Source organism: Patiria miniata, unplaced genomic scaffold (assembly GCF_015706575.1).
Source record: "Patiria miniata isolate m_02_andy unplaced genomic scaffold, ASM1570657v1 HiC_scaffold_8, whole genome shotgun sequence".
Lineage (NCBI taxonomy): Eukaryota > Metazoa > Echinodermata > Asteroidea > Valvatida > Asterinidae > Patiria > Patiria miniata.
Window position 1 is genome coordinate 1,096,218 of NW_024037075.1, and position 16,941 is coordinate 1,113,158.

The window sequence follows — 16,941 nt, forward strand, 5'->3', positions numbered from 1 at the left end:
ACCACAAAAAGGAAACTTTCTTTTGAAAATTTGTAGGTAAATGGTCTTATCCTCTGAGTGATCCTCATTTGCTAGTTTCCAGCTTTGCAGCACTGCTAATGTTCATTAGATGGAATTTTGTTTTTTTTGCTAATGTTGCTAGCATCGTGACTTTGGGCCTGATCCCTGGCTACCTGGCATATACAGGTTGATGGCTTCTGTCTAGGCCCCCCCTTTCAACAAAGACTGAGAAAACGGGCAACTGCCAACGTAGGGTAACTTAACCCCAATGCGATCACAGCATAAAACTAATCTTGACACCTACCACCCCTTTCTATGCAAGGGGGAGGGACTGGTATTCTTCTTAAGCGCTCAGGATTATCTGATGAATCCCTGACACTAATCCCCTCTTGATCCTAATCCCCAGGCCCAACACTAATCCCATCACCTACTCCTTCACGGCCGGCATTCTCAGCATCTACATCCTCCTGTACATCTACTGCTACCTGGCTGACAAGCACGATGAACGCAAGCTGGGGCTCATCTACCTAGCGGACAACCAGCCCGCCGACCAGCAATAGTAAGTATAGAAATTCTGTCCAGAAACTCTTAATATTGTACTTTTAACACTGACAAGTTTTATATAAGTAAACTTTTTGCCATATTTAATTTCTGATGAATATCGGATTTTTATAATAAAGTGACGAGCGTTTCGAAGTAAAAGGTGCCGAGAACAGTGTTTACATGACAACAGTGATAAAACTATGTGAAGGTTGGCAGGCCGACAAGTTATCATTTTGCTGTGATTCATATCCATTGATGCCCAAGTCAAACATTTGTTGTGAACAAGTTTGCATCAGTTTGTATTAAAATAGAATCTCCTGTTCTCTCTTGACAGAGTTATGAGAGGGATAAGGAAAACAAATCCATCAATTAGAAATCAGATTCCACAGAACTGTAAACATCAATGGATTTTTGGTTTGAATCTTCCAAAAGTCAACATAACATCACCAGAATTTTGTAAACATTTTGCATCAGTTCACATAGTAACTGGAATCTGCCGTTCTCTCTTGAAAAGTTACGAGATCACGGTTGAGACGGGCATGCGGGCCGGAGCAGGCACCACGGCCAGGGTAAGCATGGTGCTGCACGGGGTGGAAGGCCACTCAGAGACCAAGGAGCTCATCTGCAAGGGCCGACCCATCTTTGAGAAGAACTCCCGGGACAGATTCATTGTTAGGTGAGGGGAAATGCTCGAACTTCATCTGTACTCTGTTGTCTTTGGATGGGTAGGCTTCACTGGGTTTGATTAAGCTTAATTGGGTTGGGCTGGGTCAGGACGATATGGGCTTGGGTGAAGTGGGTTGGGTTGGGCTAGGTTAAGCTGGGCTAGGATAAACTAGGCTGGGTTGTGCAGGGCTGGGGTGGGCTGGGCTGAGCTAAGGTCAAGTTGGCTGGATTTGGCTGTGCTGAAATGGGTTGGTCTGTGACTTGGTGAGCTGGGTTGGACTGGCTTAAGTTGATCTCGGTGGGTTTCATTTGGAGAGCTATGAACTTGGACAGGGAGAGCCGAGTTCGGCTGGGCTGGGCTGGGCTGGCTTTCTCTTAGTAGACTGTGTTTTGCTAGGCTTTGCTAACACCTCCCTGAATCTTAATTCTTACAAACTTTACTCCACAAGTGAACAACTCAGAACAAAATTTGGCATTTGATATTTGCTTCCGTGTTGCCTCACCTTCCACACAAATGATCCCTTTTCTCTGTTACCATACTTAATAAGCCAAATATTCCAAACTGTCATTCTTATTCACCCTCTCCAGTGTTCCCGAGTCCCTGGGCAGCATCCGTCGCGTCCACGTCTGGCACAACAACGCCGGCCACTCCCCTAGCTGGTTCCTGAGCCGCGTGGCCGTCCGCGACCTCATCACCGGCCACAAGTGGTACTTCATCTGCGAGCGCTGGTTTGCCGTGGAGGAAGACGACGGCAAGATTGAGAGGGATCTTGAGGTCCTGGATAAGGGAGTCGGCTTCCAGAAGGTTGGCAACCTGAATTTTTAAAAAAATTTAACCCTAATAAAAAAAAATTGAATTTTGTATAGTTGTATTGCAACCTTATTTTCTGTTCTTGCAGGCTTTTTTCGCCAAGTTGTTCCAGTACTTTGCCGACTACTACCTCTGGAGTTCCATCTTCACCCGCCCGCCATACAGCGTCTTCACCCGGGTCCAGCGCCTGACGTGCTCTCTGTCCATCTCCATGGGATTCCTCTGCATCAACACCATCTGGTACCAGCACCTGGTCAAAGAGGTAGGGAGTGGAAAATTGGACGGAAGGGGTAGGGGCGGGGTAGGGATGGGGTGGGGTATGGTGAGGATGGGGTAGGGGTGAGGTGAAGATGGGGTAGGGGTTGGTGAGGATTGGGGTAGGGGAGGGGTGAGTAGGGGTTAGGGGTAGGGTTTGGGTGGGGGGGTCAGTGTGGGGTTGAGTTGGGGATGGGGTGGGGTGGGGCATGGGAGGTGCTCAGGGTTTCCCATAGACCATTATCATGTTGCGGCCATCTTGATTTTTTTCCCATTCAAATCAGTGTAAACAAAGCGAGGCTGGAAGGACAAAAATAGTCTGGTTCCTTTGTGCACAAAAAACGTTATCATTCAGTACTGTTATTGGATACAGGGAACATGACTGGAATGGTGGCAGCATGATAAAGGTCTATTGAGTTCAAATTTAGGCCAATCCAGGCACGCTATCAATTCTATCATGAAGGCCCCCTTCAGTGGTAAGACCATTGTGCTAGCTATTGTTTCGATCATCTACCACCAGCCAGTTGCTTTGCACAAAAGCATGCGCAATGGTTCTCCATTGAAAGGGGCCTCGTGCATGTACAGCTGTGATCACGTGTCCAGATTCATCTATAGCAGAGTAGCAAGGTGGAGGAATTTGTAAACAAGTAACTTCACGCCTTAGCAGTTTGTACTATCTCCACTATATAAAAGTCCAATTCCAATATGTGTTTGGTTTTAACAGGAAGTTGATCTGGGTCTGATAGACGTGTCGGCAGAAAACATGTTGGTTGGAATCGTGACAGCCATTTTGGCCATCCCCGTCAACTTCCCTGTTATAATGGTCTTCAGGAGAACTAGGGTGAGTAGGAGCATGGAAAATTTACGACAACATTTTGTAGAGGATACAGATTACATTTTGTTATTAAGGGGAAATTGTACATTCAGAGAGATAAAATTTTGGGTCAGTTGTCTTTTTTTAAGTTCAAGTTCAACTTACGGAGTAGGATCCAGAAATCAGATGGACGGGAGGTGGGCTGATTTCTTAAAAAAAGGTTTTATCAAGGTTTTCAGGTAAACAAAGAAGCCAGAAGTATCCGTATGTACCAAGTCTGCTATGAAATTGCGAATTGTTTGACAAATTGGGGGACTAATCAATTAGATCAGGTCAGTGGTTGGGGGGGGGGGGGGTGTTGTGGGTAAGGGGATGGGGGAGAAGAAGGGGGGGGGGGGCTTCAGCGATTCAGCGTCTTCTGGATCTGCTAATGACCGATGCACTATTATTTATTTTCGAGCATTGCTAAAACTGTCTCCACCAGTTTTAATGACAAGAGACTTGAGTTTTTTCTACAGAATCAAACAGTTTTTAAAGCTAATTTGATCCAAATTCACTGTTTTTCTTGTCTTGATCTCATCAGCCACGACGTGATGAAATTGAAGAGGAAAAGAACTTCCGGAGCGTCAAGGCGACAATCGAGCTTCCAGAATCTGGTATGCCACAATCCCACTTCAGGTGTAATCATTGTAGTGTTTTTTCAGGGACTTTACTGGCCTTCCACATAATAGACCATTATCATGTTGCGGCCATTTTGATTTTTTTCCATTCAAATCAACGTAACCAAAGCGAGGCTGAAAGGAAAAATAGTCTGGTTCCTTTTTGCACTCAAAACATTAGCATTCAGTGTTACTAGTTACAGGGAACATGACTGAAATGGTGGCAGCATGATAAAGGTCTATAGCCCAAATCATTAAGCCTCGCCCACTGATGATTTTGACCAATCAAAGCTGTAATTGCCCACCAGCCAATTAAATGTAAAAAACAAAAGTCAGAAGTTTTTGCACTGTCTGGATAATGCAGTGTGGTGTTGCGTAATCGCAAGCTTACTCAGGTGGGTCTCGAACCCACGACCTCCTACCCGAGTAAGCTTGTAATTTTTTGGTATTTTTACCAGCTGCACCAGTGGAGACCATACTGAACCAGGGCAGTCTGGATTCCGGCGTGGGGGAACAGAGCGACGTCACCCTGGATGACCTCCCGGGATGGGTGCAAGAGAAATGGAGACAGAGGCTCAAGGTAGGCACAAAAAAAATGAAATCACAAAATCCTCTTGGGCTGTAAAGGTTTCAGGTGGTAACTTTCCCTCTTAGCTAAAGTTTCTTTTTTTAAAAAGTAATCTGTATATATTTATATTTTATCAAGAATTAAAAACCTCTTGGAAATAATGTTGCAACCTGACGCTACTTCAGCGGTTGTGTACAAAGTCTATGGAGAGTCAAGAAAAATTGGAAATGTTTCTTAGTCCCAAATTCATGTCTTATCATTTTTGCTATGACTGACCTTCATTGAGATGATATATGAAGAAAAAAGCAGCGTCAGGTTGCAACATACTTTCCCACCTCTTTTGACCTGAAAGATTTTGTAAACACAACACATATGAACATTTCCAAATACAGAATTCCTGTAATAGTGCATTACAGAAAAAAAGCCGAAATCTATAAGTAGTCATTTGAAAAATTTTGGATCCCCAGGGCTCATCTAGCCGCAGCGACCAGACCCGCAGCAGCTACGACTCCATCAGCTTCACCAGCAGCAGCAGCCTGGCCTTCGACGACCCGCCAACCTCCTCCAGCCTCAGCAACGCCACCAAGCCCTCTGACAGCGGCGTCAGCTCGCCGGACAGCCGCAGCCTGCTGTCCAGTTACCTTCCCACGGCGGCCGCAGGCTGGCAGGCCGACCACAAGCGCCTGGCCAACCCCAAGATCTGGCTGCCCAACTGGTGCGGCAAGCTGGCCTGGGCCATCTGCGGCTTCATCACCGTCTTCTCGGCGGTGGTCACCATCTATTACGGATACAGGTTGGTGGACACTTTTGGGTTCTGTGCTTGTACCACTTTTGAAGCCGGTGGACTGGGCATACTGCATGCATATATTAGTTCTGCATATAGCAGGAAGTACGCAGACCTTTTATTTATTATAATAATTTTTGTCAATTTCCATCACCTCAGGTTCAGTGATGTGAAGTCGGTGTACTGGATGCAGTCCGTCTACTTCTCCTTCCTGCAGTGCATCTTTGTCACTCAGCCGGCCGTGGTAAGGAAGACTTTTTTTGAATGCATTGCACTCTATAAAGCCATGTATTTTATGGTTATTTGTTGGTGGCTGGGGCTACTCTGACTGATCCATTAAACCCTGCACCATAACGTTTGACCAGTCATGGTGGTTAATGTCCGACAAGCACGCACAACAGTCCGACATTAGGGCACGCGCGTATGACGCGTGTGGCTGGAACGTGCAGTGTTATATTGGAGAGGCGAACATGGTGTTGCCTCACATGCGCAGTGGGCTGTTTCTTCTGGATCGGTCTATTCCAAAGAGAACTGTCATGAGCTTTAAAGACAACAAGACCAATTCTGACATTTATGAACCCTGTTCTGCAGCCAACTTTCTTGTCTTTCCATTCTCAAGTCCTTTTAAAGAGACTAGTAGAAAGAAAAGGAGGACAGTTGGTGACTTTCATTACTTAATAGTCACTGCCATAGCATTCTATGTCTTCTGGGAACCAGACCAAGATGTCTGCTACAGCACAAAAGAAGAAGGATGCACTTCTCCATTTATCGAACTAGAGCTAGCAACAACATGTGTCTAAGGGAAGTGGCTTCAACCGCTTCCATAGGCTCATGTGTAATTGCAAGCCGTAGCCACGTACATAGCCTTATTTTGGCAAACTCTCTCTCCTAGATGCTGATGTTCACCATCCTCAAGTCGGTCCGGCACAGGAACAACATCCACATTTTTGATCACTATGATGACAACATCGACCTGATCGACAAGAAGAGCTTGGAGAGGGCACGCCTCGAAGTCTACGAAACCGACATGAACAAGGTTCGTATCAAACAAAGGCAATCCAGATGTCTGTCTTAAGACAAGATCGCGAACCATTCAAATGAACTGTGATTGTTCATCCCCTGTTTCTTATGACTGGACATGTGTATGGACTTGTGATTTACTTGTGGCTTACTTGTGACTGGACTTGTGATTTACTTGTGATTTACTTGTGATTTACTTGTGACTGGACTTGTGCAGACTTGTGATTTACTTGTGACTGGACTTGTAACTGGACTTGTGATTTTCTTGTGACTGGACTTGTGATTTACTTGTGACTGGACTTGTGCAGACTTGTGACTTACTTGTGACTCGACTTGTAACTGGACTTGTGATTTACTTGTGACTGGACTTGTGATGGATTACATCACTGACTTGACCAGAGTTGGTTGATGGTAGAAGTAAGGGGATGTAACTCCGACTTTTGTTTATGAAAAGTATGTGCATATAGGCCCCATATTCTGGATCTCCAGCCTCAGAGACACAAGCCCAACTTTCAGAAACTTACACCAGCCCCTAAACTTTGACCAAAAAAAAACCCTGGCCAAAATCCAACACCATCTGGATATATTCAGGATTTAAAAGCCAATCAACTGTTTCTTAATATGGGATTTAGTGTACCAATTTTCATTGATTTCATCTGTATGAGCAAAAATAACCTTGACATCTTTTGTAAAGTATCTTGCAGTTGTAAAATTTCCTTGTTATTAATCTCCATTCTTTTGGTCTGAAATAGGCCATAGCGGCAAGGCAGCGATCCCGCTACTTGAGGTTCGCCCGCCCTCCCCAGCCAAAGGAACTTCAGAAAGCCAAGGAGAAGATGCTGAAAGAGAAGAACATGTGGGCCATCCTCAAGTAAGTCACTAAACGGGAATCGAACCTCCCCCTGAACACGTTGCATTATTGTTAGGTCTAGCAAACTTACCGGCTTCCTTCGGAATATTCAGGTGGATATTCGATCCTCCCATTTCAGTGGAAATTATAACACAAGCAGGATACCTAATCTTGATAAAACCACACGAATGTAGCTTAGGAACGGGGTCCTGATTGGGACCGTTTGAGAACCGAGCTGGGCCCACCCAGTAAGCTGCTGCCCGCTCCACACACTGTGGCCGCCCGGTTGGTCAAGCCTGATGCTGGGTTGACCGCTGGAGTGGCTCTCTGGGTCACAACAATAGATGCTATCAACAGATTAGTGGTTATTGTTAAATGATTACTGTGCCCAACTCAGTTGTGGGTGGTTTTGGAAGACTCCTGGCTATCGTCATATTTTATCATCATTCTCTTAATCCCGGCCCGCCTGCTTTAGAGGGGAGCCCCACTCCCTTGCTCAAAGTGGGCACGGCTTGGCCCAGACCGTCTTGGAACCGGGCGGTACTGGACCTCATTCCTTACTGTACAAGGACATGCAGTCCAATTTGTTTGTGTGATCTATCTCTGCAGGGACGTGATAATGTATTCCACGCTGTTTGCCTGCCTCATGTGGATGGCGTACGGCCGGGAGGTGGCCTACCATCTCCCAGTCAACCAGGGCGTCCGACAGACCTACTTACAGTGAGTCTTAATCTTAATTCCCAACTTCTCTTTCCCCATTTGGTCCCTTGTACGTTTTTTAATCCGCCACTTAAAGTAGAATTACTGGTCAAGTGATCAACATTTTTTTGTTCCTTGTAATGTTACAGAACCCCGCATCCCTTTACTGAGGTCTCATCCGTTGATGATCTCTGGTCTTGGATGCATGGGGATCTACTGGACAGACTGTATTGGGATGAGTGGTACAACAAGGACACGGTCGTTGAAGAAAAGGTAAGGGATTTCCTCAGCCTGATGTCAGTCAAACTTAGGGCCCCCCCCCCCATTTTAAAATTTATTTAGACACTGAGTCTGTACTCACCTGTAACAATGATTTATTTTTCATGACTCAGAACTCGATCATGAACGGGGAGAGCATCCTCCTCGGCAAGGCCAGCCTGCGCCAGGTGCGGGTTCGACACCACTCTTGCCCCGTGGCCAGACCGGCCCAGTCGCTGTTCCCCGACTGTAAGGCCAGCTATGGCCCCAGTGCAGAATCCACGGTGCCTTACGGTCCGGAGGATGCCTGGGCCCACTACAGCAAAGGGGAGCTGAGACGCTACTCCAAGTGGGGCTACTTCGGGTCATACGAGGGGGACGGGTACGTGGTCAGCCTCAACAGCAGCAGGTAAGGTGATAGCTACAATCCCGGCCAAAACTCGCTGGGCCCCCACCCTCGGTCCACGGCCAACGTTGTCTCTCATTGCGCGGCTTAAAAACTAACCACTAACATGACGAAGTTTCAACTTGGTGAATGCTGTATAATTATCATATATTGATAACTTAAACCATTTCAAATGTTCTCACTTTCTTCATTCTGTTTTTCAGGGAGGGGACTCGGAACCAGCTGGCGTTTCTACAGAATAATTCCTGGATCGATGATCAGACCAGGGCGGTCATTGTGGAGTTCACTATATACAACGCACCCACAAACCTCTACACGTAAGTCCATGTTTTGTCATTTTCTTAAGCATCTTCTTTTATTGTCATTTTCTTGCATGCTATTGAAGGGATGTTAACTCTAGATATATAATAATGATGACATACCTCATTACTTGTCCTTTGGCACAGGCCTTGGTGCAGGACGTTTGTGATGAAAAAGTATGAATCATGATGCATGCATAGAACAACTTAATATGAACATAACCAAGAAATTTTATGACTATAGATTAAAGGGTGTTGGAATTATTAATTAATTAATTATTCATATGTTGGTTCTTGGTTCTTGGTTGGTTCATCTCCTAAATACTCCGGGTGGGAGTTTATACAGGAGACCAGAAACACCGGGGCAAACCCCTTCTCTTAGCGATAAGTGTCACTGGGTTCTTTTACGTGCATTGGATTATACAACACACGGGACCTACGGCTTTATGTCCCATCCGAAGGACGAAGCAATAATGGTTAAGTGCCTTGCTCAAGGGCACAAGTGTCCACCCGGCGGGCTCGAACCCACGCCACTGTTGCCCCTGAAACACCAGAGCATGATTCCGGTGTTTTTAACCGCTAGGCCATGACACTCCACATATGCACCAATGGTAATTCTGCTATGTGTACCCAAGGGCGGATCCAGAACACAATTTTTTGGGGGGCCAAAAAAATTTTTGGTCCCCCAAAAAAGTGGGTCGAAAAAATTACGGCGTGGGGTTCAGGGCCCGCTTAAGGGCCCCGAAAATTTGTTGGATTCTAGATGCCCTGTGGTGCGATCTGAGGCAATTTCTGACCACTTTAACCAATGTTTTTTTGAGGAAAAGATGGTGGTGTACTCATTGCCTGCCTTTATTGCGATGTCACATTAAAAAAAAAAAAAAATTGGTTTCGTTTTTTTTTGGGGGGGGGGGGGCCATGGCCCCCTTTGGCCCCCCCTGGATCCGCCCTTGTGTGTACCCTACATGTACATACGGGAAAAAAAAAATCATTTTTCACACTGTGCAGCGTCAAAAATCTTTTGCTGTGCAGTAACCCATGGTCGGAATTTTATGTTTTGGTATTAAAGATGCGCAAGACTTCAGGCTTAAAGTCAGAAAAGCTCGGGTCGGGAAAACATTTTTTTGTAAGGGTATCGCAGAAAAAGTTGGGGGTTCACCCCCCCCCCCCTTTCCCCGGTCCTTTTTCGGCTAAAGCCCAGCATGCTGAATAGTGTCTATTGAGGCAAAAAAAAGAACAATAAGTATTGTAACTATTCGAAAAATAGTATTTACATAAAATGTGCATTCAGCAACATGTTGGGATGATCCATCTGGTATGGTGGGTGTGTATTGTAAAAACTGAGAATAAAAAACTTACAAAACATTTCATTCCTCAAATCCAATTAAAAAATCCATTTCATTGTAAATTTTGGGGGAAAAAGTCAAACAATGAATTTCCTTGTTTTTCAATTTCAGAGGCTACAAATATGTTAAGCAAATGATTGAACAAATTGATATTGTCTTGGTTAGTAGTAATTTGAAGTTGTATCAATTTGTATCAAATGTAGCATTAAGGGCTTGTGTAAAAAAAAATCCTTCTTCAGAAGTTAAGTGAATTTTAGGTTATGATCAGTACTTTAGACGCTGTTCGTACATCTTGGAGTAGTAAGGCATGCTGAGGTTGATACAGCGCTGCAGATCTGCTGAGAGGGACGCAACGTCTGAAACTTTACTTACAGTCTCTGGTTTCAGGAAGCACGTGCTTTCCCGGAAGTTGTGGAAAAAGGCCATGTTTTCTATGATGTGCTTGAGCCGCGAATCGACAAGCCAGTCCTTGACACACTCTGTGCCTTGCTGCCACGACAGAAGAGAATCGGTGTAGGGTATCCCCAGATGCTCGCAAAGAGACAATAGTACCTGAGCTGGGTTGCAGACAAGGTCATCTGAATCCACAACGATGGGGTCCGGGTCCAAGTTGCCGTCTTTGACAAACTGCCACAAGTCAAAGATCTCCTTGTAGGTTAGACCGGGAGGCACAAGCAGAGGGGGTAGCTGATCCAATTCGAAATCCTCCAGTTCCACTTTCACGCCCCTCTCTAGCTCAAGGAAATCTCGATCGAGCTTCTTCCAGGACGGGAACATCTTGGTCGGGTGCCTGATCAAGAACACGTGTCGGTATCCCCTTGGGATGTCCTTGTACCTGCCACGGAGCCAGGGAGCTATCTCCTTCGCCACAATCACCGCCTTGCCCGGGTAGTCGGCTTCCAGTTGCCGCCTTGCCCAGTCGTAGCTGCAGATTGAACCTGGGAACCCTGACCCAGGACCTTTGATAAGCCCATCCCCGCCCACCTTGACAGCTGTACTAACTGGTTCCTCGATGAGGATATTTGTATTGGGGTCAAATCTCTCGGGCCCATTGTAGAAGGCAGTGGTGTAAATCTCAAAGATCACCTGGGAATCCGGAAGGTTGCTTAAGCTCTTCAAGAGAGCAGAGGAGCAAGTCCTAAGAGTGGCCCACACCATGACTCTAACAGGATTGTCCACATCTGACATTGCACGGCAACACAGGAGCTGAAAAGGAAATTATTATTATTATTATTGTTTATTTTTGGTAATGAAATCAAGGAATCCTCAAAAATGCCCAAGGCATCATGTAGGTTGTAAGCCTGAAGAAACTTGTGGAGAGTAGACAATGAGAAGAAATTACAGTGTTAAATGTGGGAGGAAAATACCCAGAAGAATATTCTAGGGAAAACCCACAGAATAAAATAAACCTGAAATCCCTATTCTCATGTAGACAAGGGCAGGAATCAAACCGTTGGACGCTAGCACTATTCTGTGCTAAGAGTGCTACAAGCAGAACAACTATGTGCTAACCTAGTAAGCACAGATTCTGTAGTTATACGCATAAAAGTAACAATGTACAAATAAGAATAAGTATTAAAAAAATTCTCAAACACAAAATTCATACCTCTAGGCCCCTTTTGTAGAATATCATATGCAGTCGCATTAAAGTTGAATTGAAAGAGTCACATGAAAATTAGGCCAAGTAAAAAAAAAACCTTTTTGATCAACCCTAATGTCCTCTATTCATGTGACCCAAATAGTTGGCCTTATCCACTTCATGCTTAAACCCTTCTATCTAGAAAAAGAGTATTTCCTTTATAAAGAAACAGAAGTGCTAGCTACATAAGTGAACACTGCAATTTTCTAACGTACTCACCGACCAAAAATCTGCCACAATTTCTGTCAGAATTCACTCAACTGGAAGCAAACTCTGTGTACATTGTATGTACAGTTCGAGCAAACTAAGTCTTTTGAGCGCCAACAAAATAATCTTTTCTACAGCTTTTCACAGGTCATATCTTACACAATAGTAGCAAGCCCTGCTGGATTAAGTGATAACCTTGTAAGGCTCAGTTGGCTGTTGGTAGGTTCCATTATTTTGTAAACATTTGGTGGGGGTGGTGAAGGCCACATTCTATACTATTTTCATAAAAATACCTGTACCTAGGAAGGGATCCCCCTGAAAGACTTCAGTAATGGTATGTTCTTGTCAGGTTAAGTACAAGGGCAGTCTTGGGATCAAATGGTACCAATCGAACAGGGTTATCAGTTGAGATTCTGTGGGAGGGTTTACAAAGTAAATGGGTTAAAATATTCCAATAAGCTCTCTTCATTCTTTTTTTTTTAACTGGGATAGTGAATAAAGAATTAAAAAAACTGCTTCAGGATTTAAAGCCAACTATTTTATTTGTCAAGAGGAAAACGAACCAAACAACATAACTTTCCTGTATGAAACATTCTCATGAACAAAAAATTGAGCAAATCTGTAATGTAATCCTGTGATAATAAAACATCAATAACATTGTATGGGGTCGAGATCCGGAAACAGTATCGAACTATTTAATTTTTTTTTACTGACCTCATAAAACTTGTGGAGTCGCATTTCATGGTCAATGGGGTGACTTGAACCAGTACCTTTTTTTATTTGGCCTTACATGTATGACCTTGGACCTCTTCTCAGTTCTATATTTAGCGTGGACTCCACTGTACCCATATAGTCCAACAATTTGCATACAGAATGAAGTGTAAGGCCTAACACAATATGCGTAAATTCATTCCTTAGGTTTTGCCTGCCAAAGTGAAACCAGCAGAGAGCACTTAATTAATTTTCTTCAACACAGGATGTTTTCAAAATTTTGCAGTCTTCTTCTTTAGTTCCTGTGTCCATTGGAAAATGATTCGGAAATGTTTGCGTGAGTGGAATGCCATCCAAATACTTCTGCTGTGTTTGTTTTGAGTTGTACATGTCTTTAATGCCCAGTACCGTTAAATAAAATACAAACAATGAATGTTTATGAGTTAAAATTAATGTTAAAAATAAGGGAATATTCCATTGCTTTCATCGCAAAGTACGAGAGTCAGACTGGAGTTAATTTTATTACATTATCAGTCTCGAAATGCAAGTTTATCAATTGTATCAAATGTAGCATTATAAGGCTTCCTCAGAAGTTAAGATAATGTTAGGTTATGATCAGTACTTGAAACGCTGTTCGTACATCGTGGAGTAGTAAGGCATGCTGGAGTGGATACAGCGTTGCAGATCTGCGGAGAAGGACGCAACATCTGGAACTTTACTTACAGTTGCTGGTTTCATGAAGCATGTGCTTTCCCGGAAGTTGTGGAAAATGGCCATGTTTTCTATGATGTATTTGAGCCGAGAATCGACAAGCCAGTCCTCGACACACTCTGTGCCTTGCTGCCATGACAGAAGGGAGTCGGTGTAGGGTATCCCCAGATGCTTGCAAAGAGACGATAGTACCTGCGCGGGGTTGCAGACGAGGTCATCTGAATCCACAACAATAGGGTCCGGGTCCAAGTTGCCGTCTTTGACAAACTGCCACAAGTCAAAGATCTCCTTGTAGTCCAGACCAGGAGACACGAACTTTGGGGGCAACTGATCCAGCTCGAAATCCTCCATACCCACTTTGACACCCCTCTCTTCCTCTAGAAACTCCCGGTTCAGCTTCTTCCAGGACGGGAACATCTTGGTCGGGTGCCTGATCAAGAACACGTGTCGGTATCCCCTCGGGATGTCTTTGTACCTGCCACAGAGCCAGGGAGCTATCTCCTTCGCCACAATCACCGTCTTGCCCGGGTAGTCAGCTTCCAGTTGTCGCCTTGCCCAGTCGTAGCTGCAGATTGAACCTGGGAACCCTGACCCAGGACCTTTGATCAGGCCATCCTCGCCCACCTTGATGGCAGCGTTGACTGGCTCCTCGACGAGGACATTTGTGTCAAATCTCTCGGGCCCATCGTAGTAGGCTGTGGAGTAAATCTCAAAGATCACCTGGGAGTCAGGAAGGTTGCTTAAACTCTTCATGAGCACAGAAGAACAGGTCCTGTGAGTGGCCCACACCATGACCCTAACTGGGTTGTCCATATCTGACATTGCACGGCAACACAGGAGCTGAAAAGTAAATTATTGTTATTATTATTTATTTTCTGGTAATGAAACCAAAGATTCTTAGATAAAATATTGCTAGGCACTATAGCTCACAAGCCTGGAGTGACCTGTAGAGTGAAGACAAATGAGAAGAAATTACAGTTTTAGAGGCAGGAGGAAAACACACAGAAGAATATTCTGGGAAAAAAACCAGAATCAAATAAAAACTGAAATTCCAATCCTCATGTGGACCAGGGCAGGAATCGAACCTGGACCCTAGCAGTTGAAGGCGAGGAGAGAAACCACTGTGCCAACCTGAACCCTCCCCCGGTCCGATAAGCATTGACAACCTAACAACTCAAGGCAAGCGCAGAAGATCTGGTCCCAGACAAGGGCGGATCCAGAACACAATTTTTTAGGGGGCCCAAAAAAATTTTGGTCCCCCAAAAACTGGGTCAAAAAAATAACGGCGTGGGGTTCGGGGCCTGCTTAAGGGCCCCGAAATTTTTTGGGATTCTAGATGCTCTGTGGTGCGATCTGAGGCAATTTCTGACCACTTTAACCAATGTGTTTTTGAGGAAAAGATGGTGGTGTACTCATTGCCTGCCTTTATTTCGATGTCACATAAAAAAAAAAAAAATTGGTTTCGTTTTGGGGGGGGGCCCCTTTGGCCCCCCCCCCCCTGGATCTGCCCTTGGTCCCAGACTGCACAAAATCCTTCTCAATTGAAAAAATCCTTCTTTTTTTAAAAAAAGTTCTGGGCCAAAAGTGAGCATGGTGAGACTGAAGCAAGTCTCATTCTTGAAAGAAAGTCAGTCAGCCGGGGAGTCGGGGAATCTGTGGTTACGGATATACACATAAAAATAACAGTACACAAATAAAAATAAATTTTAAAAATTTCCCCAAACATCAGAACTTCACAGCTCTATAGTACAATGTCATATGCAGCTGTATTAAAGTTGAACTGAAAGAGTTCTCATGGAGTACCAAAGTGTGACGTCATTTAGAACCAGAAAGTGTAGTGCTAACGAATGGAGTACGCGCGCATGCTGGTTCACGGGCTGAATCACACTCTAATGTCTTTCACACACATTTTGTACGCGTGACGTATTCACTTCGGTTCTCCATAGAATTAGTCCAAATTAAAAAAAAAAAAACCTTGTACCAACCCCAGCTTGCCCTATTCATGGGACCCGAACTGAAGGTATTTTTGTCCATATCTGCTAAGATCATGCTTAAACACTTAAAAACTGAATGTTTCCATTATAGATCAGCTATCCACATAAGTGTACCTGCAAATTTCTACCATACTCACCGATCTAAAAATCTGCCGTCCAACAAAACAAGAATATCGATCACAGTTAAACTGGAAGCAAACTGTGTGTAGGTGCAGTACAGCAGAAGAATGTCGAAACTGCAAACAAATCAACTTTTCTACCACTTTTTCAAAGGTCATGTGGGACAAAGCGTGGCAGGATCAGGCGCGAATTGAACCTTGTGGGGCTTAGTTAGTTTTTGGGATGTTCCATTATTTTGCAAACATTTGGGGGGGGGGGAGGGTGGCAGTGGTGAAGGCCACATTATACACTATTTTCGAGAAAATAATTGTACCTTGGAATTGATCCCCCTGAAAGACTTCAGTAATGGTACGTTCATAGAAGTCATGGACGTTATCAGGTCAGGTTGGGTACAAGGCCAGGGTAGTCATGGGATCAAATGGTACCGGTCAGACAGGGTTTTAAGTATATAAAAGTTCAGTCGAGATTTTGTGGCAGCTAGGTTTTGAAATTGTGGCTTTAAAATATTCAAATAAGGCCCCCCCAAAAAAGTCTCCGGTTTCTGGTATGGAGCTTGCCCAAACAGTGGTGCGGCGACGCGGCTTTTTTTTTTTTTACCTGATATTTTGGCTTCAAATGTCGGCTGATGACTGCAAATAGTGCCCGACTAAACTTAGTGCAAATATATGGGAATTCCAGAGAGACCACATAAAGCTTATTCTCGACCATAACCCCATCTAAAAACACGTTAAAATTGTGCAGCAGCAGGATTCCAGTCAAACCAGTGAGTTTGGCGGTTTTGAGACATCATCTTTCATTGAAAAAAAAACTTTTTCATTTTGCTGACGCGCATGGCTACGGCGACGCGCGCGCATACCAGAAACCGGAGACTTTTTTGGGGGGGCCTAAGATGTCTTTTTTTTTGTACTGGGAAAGTGAATAGAGATTTTAAAAAAAAACTGTTTCAGGTTGTAAAGCCAATTTTTTTTTTATTTGTTCATAGGATCAAACAAAACAAAAACAGAACAACTTTCCTGTGTGAACTTGTAGTTCGCAATCAACAAAAATTAAGCAAATTTGCAATGTAATCCTGTGATAATAAAGCATCGATACAATTGTAAATTGTATCTGTAACTTAGTTTTTTCCTCACCTCATAAAATTTGTGGAGTTGCATTTCATGGGAGCATAGGGTTAGGTGACATGAACCAAAGTTTGTTTTAATTTGGCCTTACTTGGACTTCTGCTAGTTCTATATAATTTAGTGTGGACTCCACTGTACCTTAGAGAAAGGATTCTATTCTGACTTGTACTGAGATAGTCCAAAAGGGTGATGTGTACGGTATACAAGCAGAAACAGACACGCTGGTCACTTGAGAATATAAATCCTAGGGGTCTGTGTCAATATGATTGTGAAATGTTTCATGTCACACAAAAAATAACCGACCATTTTGGGGGCTTGAAGGTTGTAGTAAAAGCAGGTCGGAATATGTTCATGTACAGTTCAGTGGACAGCAGAGCGAATTATGAAGTTAGAAAAAAAACGACTGTGAAAATTTAGGTTCGTATGGTATTTGCATACGGAATAAAGTGTAAATCCTGAC

At 44.1% G+C, this 16,941-nt stretch overlaps 3 protein-coding genes across 5 annotated transcripts in view; 1 reads left to right on the top strand and 2 right to left on the bottom strand.

The window, feature by feature from the left end:
- Nucleotides 1-16,941, top strand: part of LOC119719100 (polycystic kidney disease protein 1-like 1) — an 85,744-nt gene that overhangs the window by 52,743 nt on the left and 16,060 nt on the right. For both annotated transcript variants that reach the window (XM_038188415.1, XM_038188416.1), the window contains exons 39-53: nucleotides 407-559; nucleotides 1,058-1,219; nucleotides 1,798-2,014; nucleotides 2,109-2,282; nucleotides 3,000-3,116; nucleotides 3,673-3,745; nucleotides 4,207-4,328; nucleotides 4,784-5,109; nucleotides 5,260-5,344; nucleotides 5,993-6,136; nucleotides 6,873-6,991; nucleotides 7,580-7,690; nucleotides 7,819-7,942; nucleotides 8,062-8,336; nucleotides 8,537-8,650. In XM_038188415.1, the coding sequence (XP_038044343.1) occupies nucleotides 407-559; nucleotides 1,058-1,219; nucleotides 1,798-2,014; nucleotides 2,109-2,282; nucleotides 3,000-3,116; nucleotides 3,673-3,745; nucleotides 4,207-4,328; nucleotides 4,784-5,109; nucleotides 5,260-5,344; nucleotides 5,993-6,136; nucleotides 6,873-6,991; nucleotides 7,580-7,690; nucleotides 7,819-7,942; nucleotides 8,062-8,336; nucleotides 8,537-8,650 (2,316 nt within the window). The remainder of the gene's footprint in view (nucleotides 1-406; nucleotides 560-1,057; nucleotides 1,220-1,797; nucleotides 2,015-2,108; nucleotides 2,283-2,999; nucleotides 3,117-3,672; nucleotides 3,746-4,206; nucleotides 4,329-4,783; nucleotides 5,110-5,259; nucleotides 5,345-5,992; nucleotides 6,137-6,872; nucleotides 6,992-7,579; nucleotides 7,691-7,818; nucleotides 7,943-8,061; nucleotides 8,337-8,536; nucleotides 8,651-16,941) is intronic.
- Nucleotides 9,593-11,953, bottom strand: LOC119719103. Of its 2 annotated transcripts, none has more exons than XM_038188419.1 (2): nucleotides 11,842-11,953; nucleotides 9,593-11,186 (listed from the first exon to the last, which is right to left on the bottom strand). In XM_038188419.1, the coding sequence occupies exon 2, from the start codon at nucleotides 11,164-11,166 to the stop codon at nucleotides 10,243-10,245; it is 924 nt and encodes a 307-aa protein (XP_038044347.1). In that variant the 5' UTR covers nucleotides 11,167-11,186; nucleotides 11,842-11,953; the 3' UTR covers nucleotides 9,593-10,242. The 2 variants fall into 2 exon arrangements, with proteins under 2 accessions (XP_038044347.1, XP_038044348.1); XM_038188420.1 differs by having other exon boundaries at nucleotides 9,593-11,184; nucleotides 11,837-11,953.
- LOC119719102 lies at nucleotides 12,235-15,542 on the bottom strand. Its single transcript, XM_038188418.1, has 2 exons — nucleotides 15,378-15,542; nucleotides 12,235-14,086 (listed from the first exon to the last, which is right to left on the bottom strand). Exons 1-2 carry the CDS (start codon nucleotides 15,516-15,518, stop codon nucleotides 13,151-13,153), a joined length of 1,077 nt encoding a protein of 358 aa, XP_038044346.1. The 5' UTR covers nucleotides 15,519-15,542; the 3' UTR covers nucleotides 12,235-13,150.

Bases quoted from the DNA above. Each gene is read 5' to 3' on its own strand.
- LOC119719103 (XM_038188419.1), bottom strand. From the start codon at position 11,166: ATGTCAGATGTGGACAATCCTGTTAGAGTCATGGTGTGGGCCACTCTT.
- LOC119719102 (XM_038188418.1), bottom strand. From the start codon at position 15,518: ATGACCTTTGAAAAAGTGGTAGAAAAGTTGATTTGTTTGCAGTTTCGA. The intron at 14,087-15,377 runs GTGAGTATGGTA...TTTACTTTTCAG, and splicing joins GACGGCAGATTTTTAGATCG to CTCCTGTGTTGCCGTGCAAT.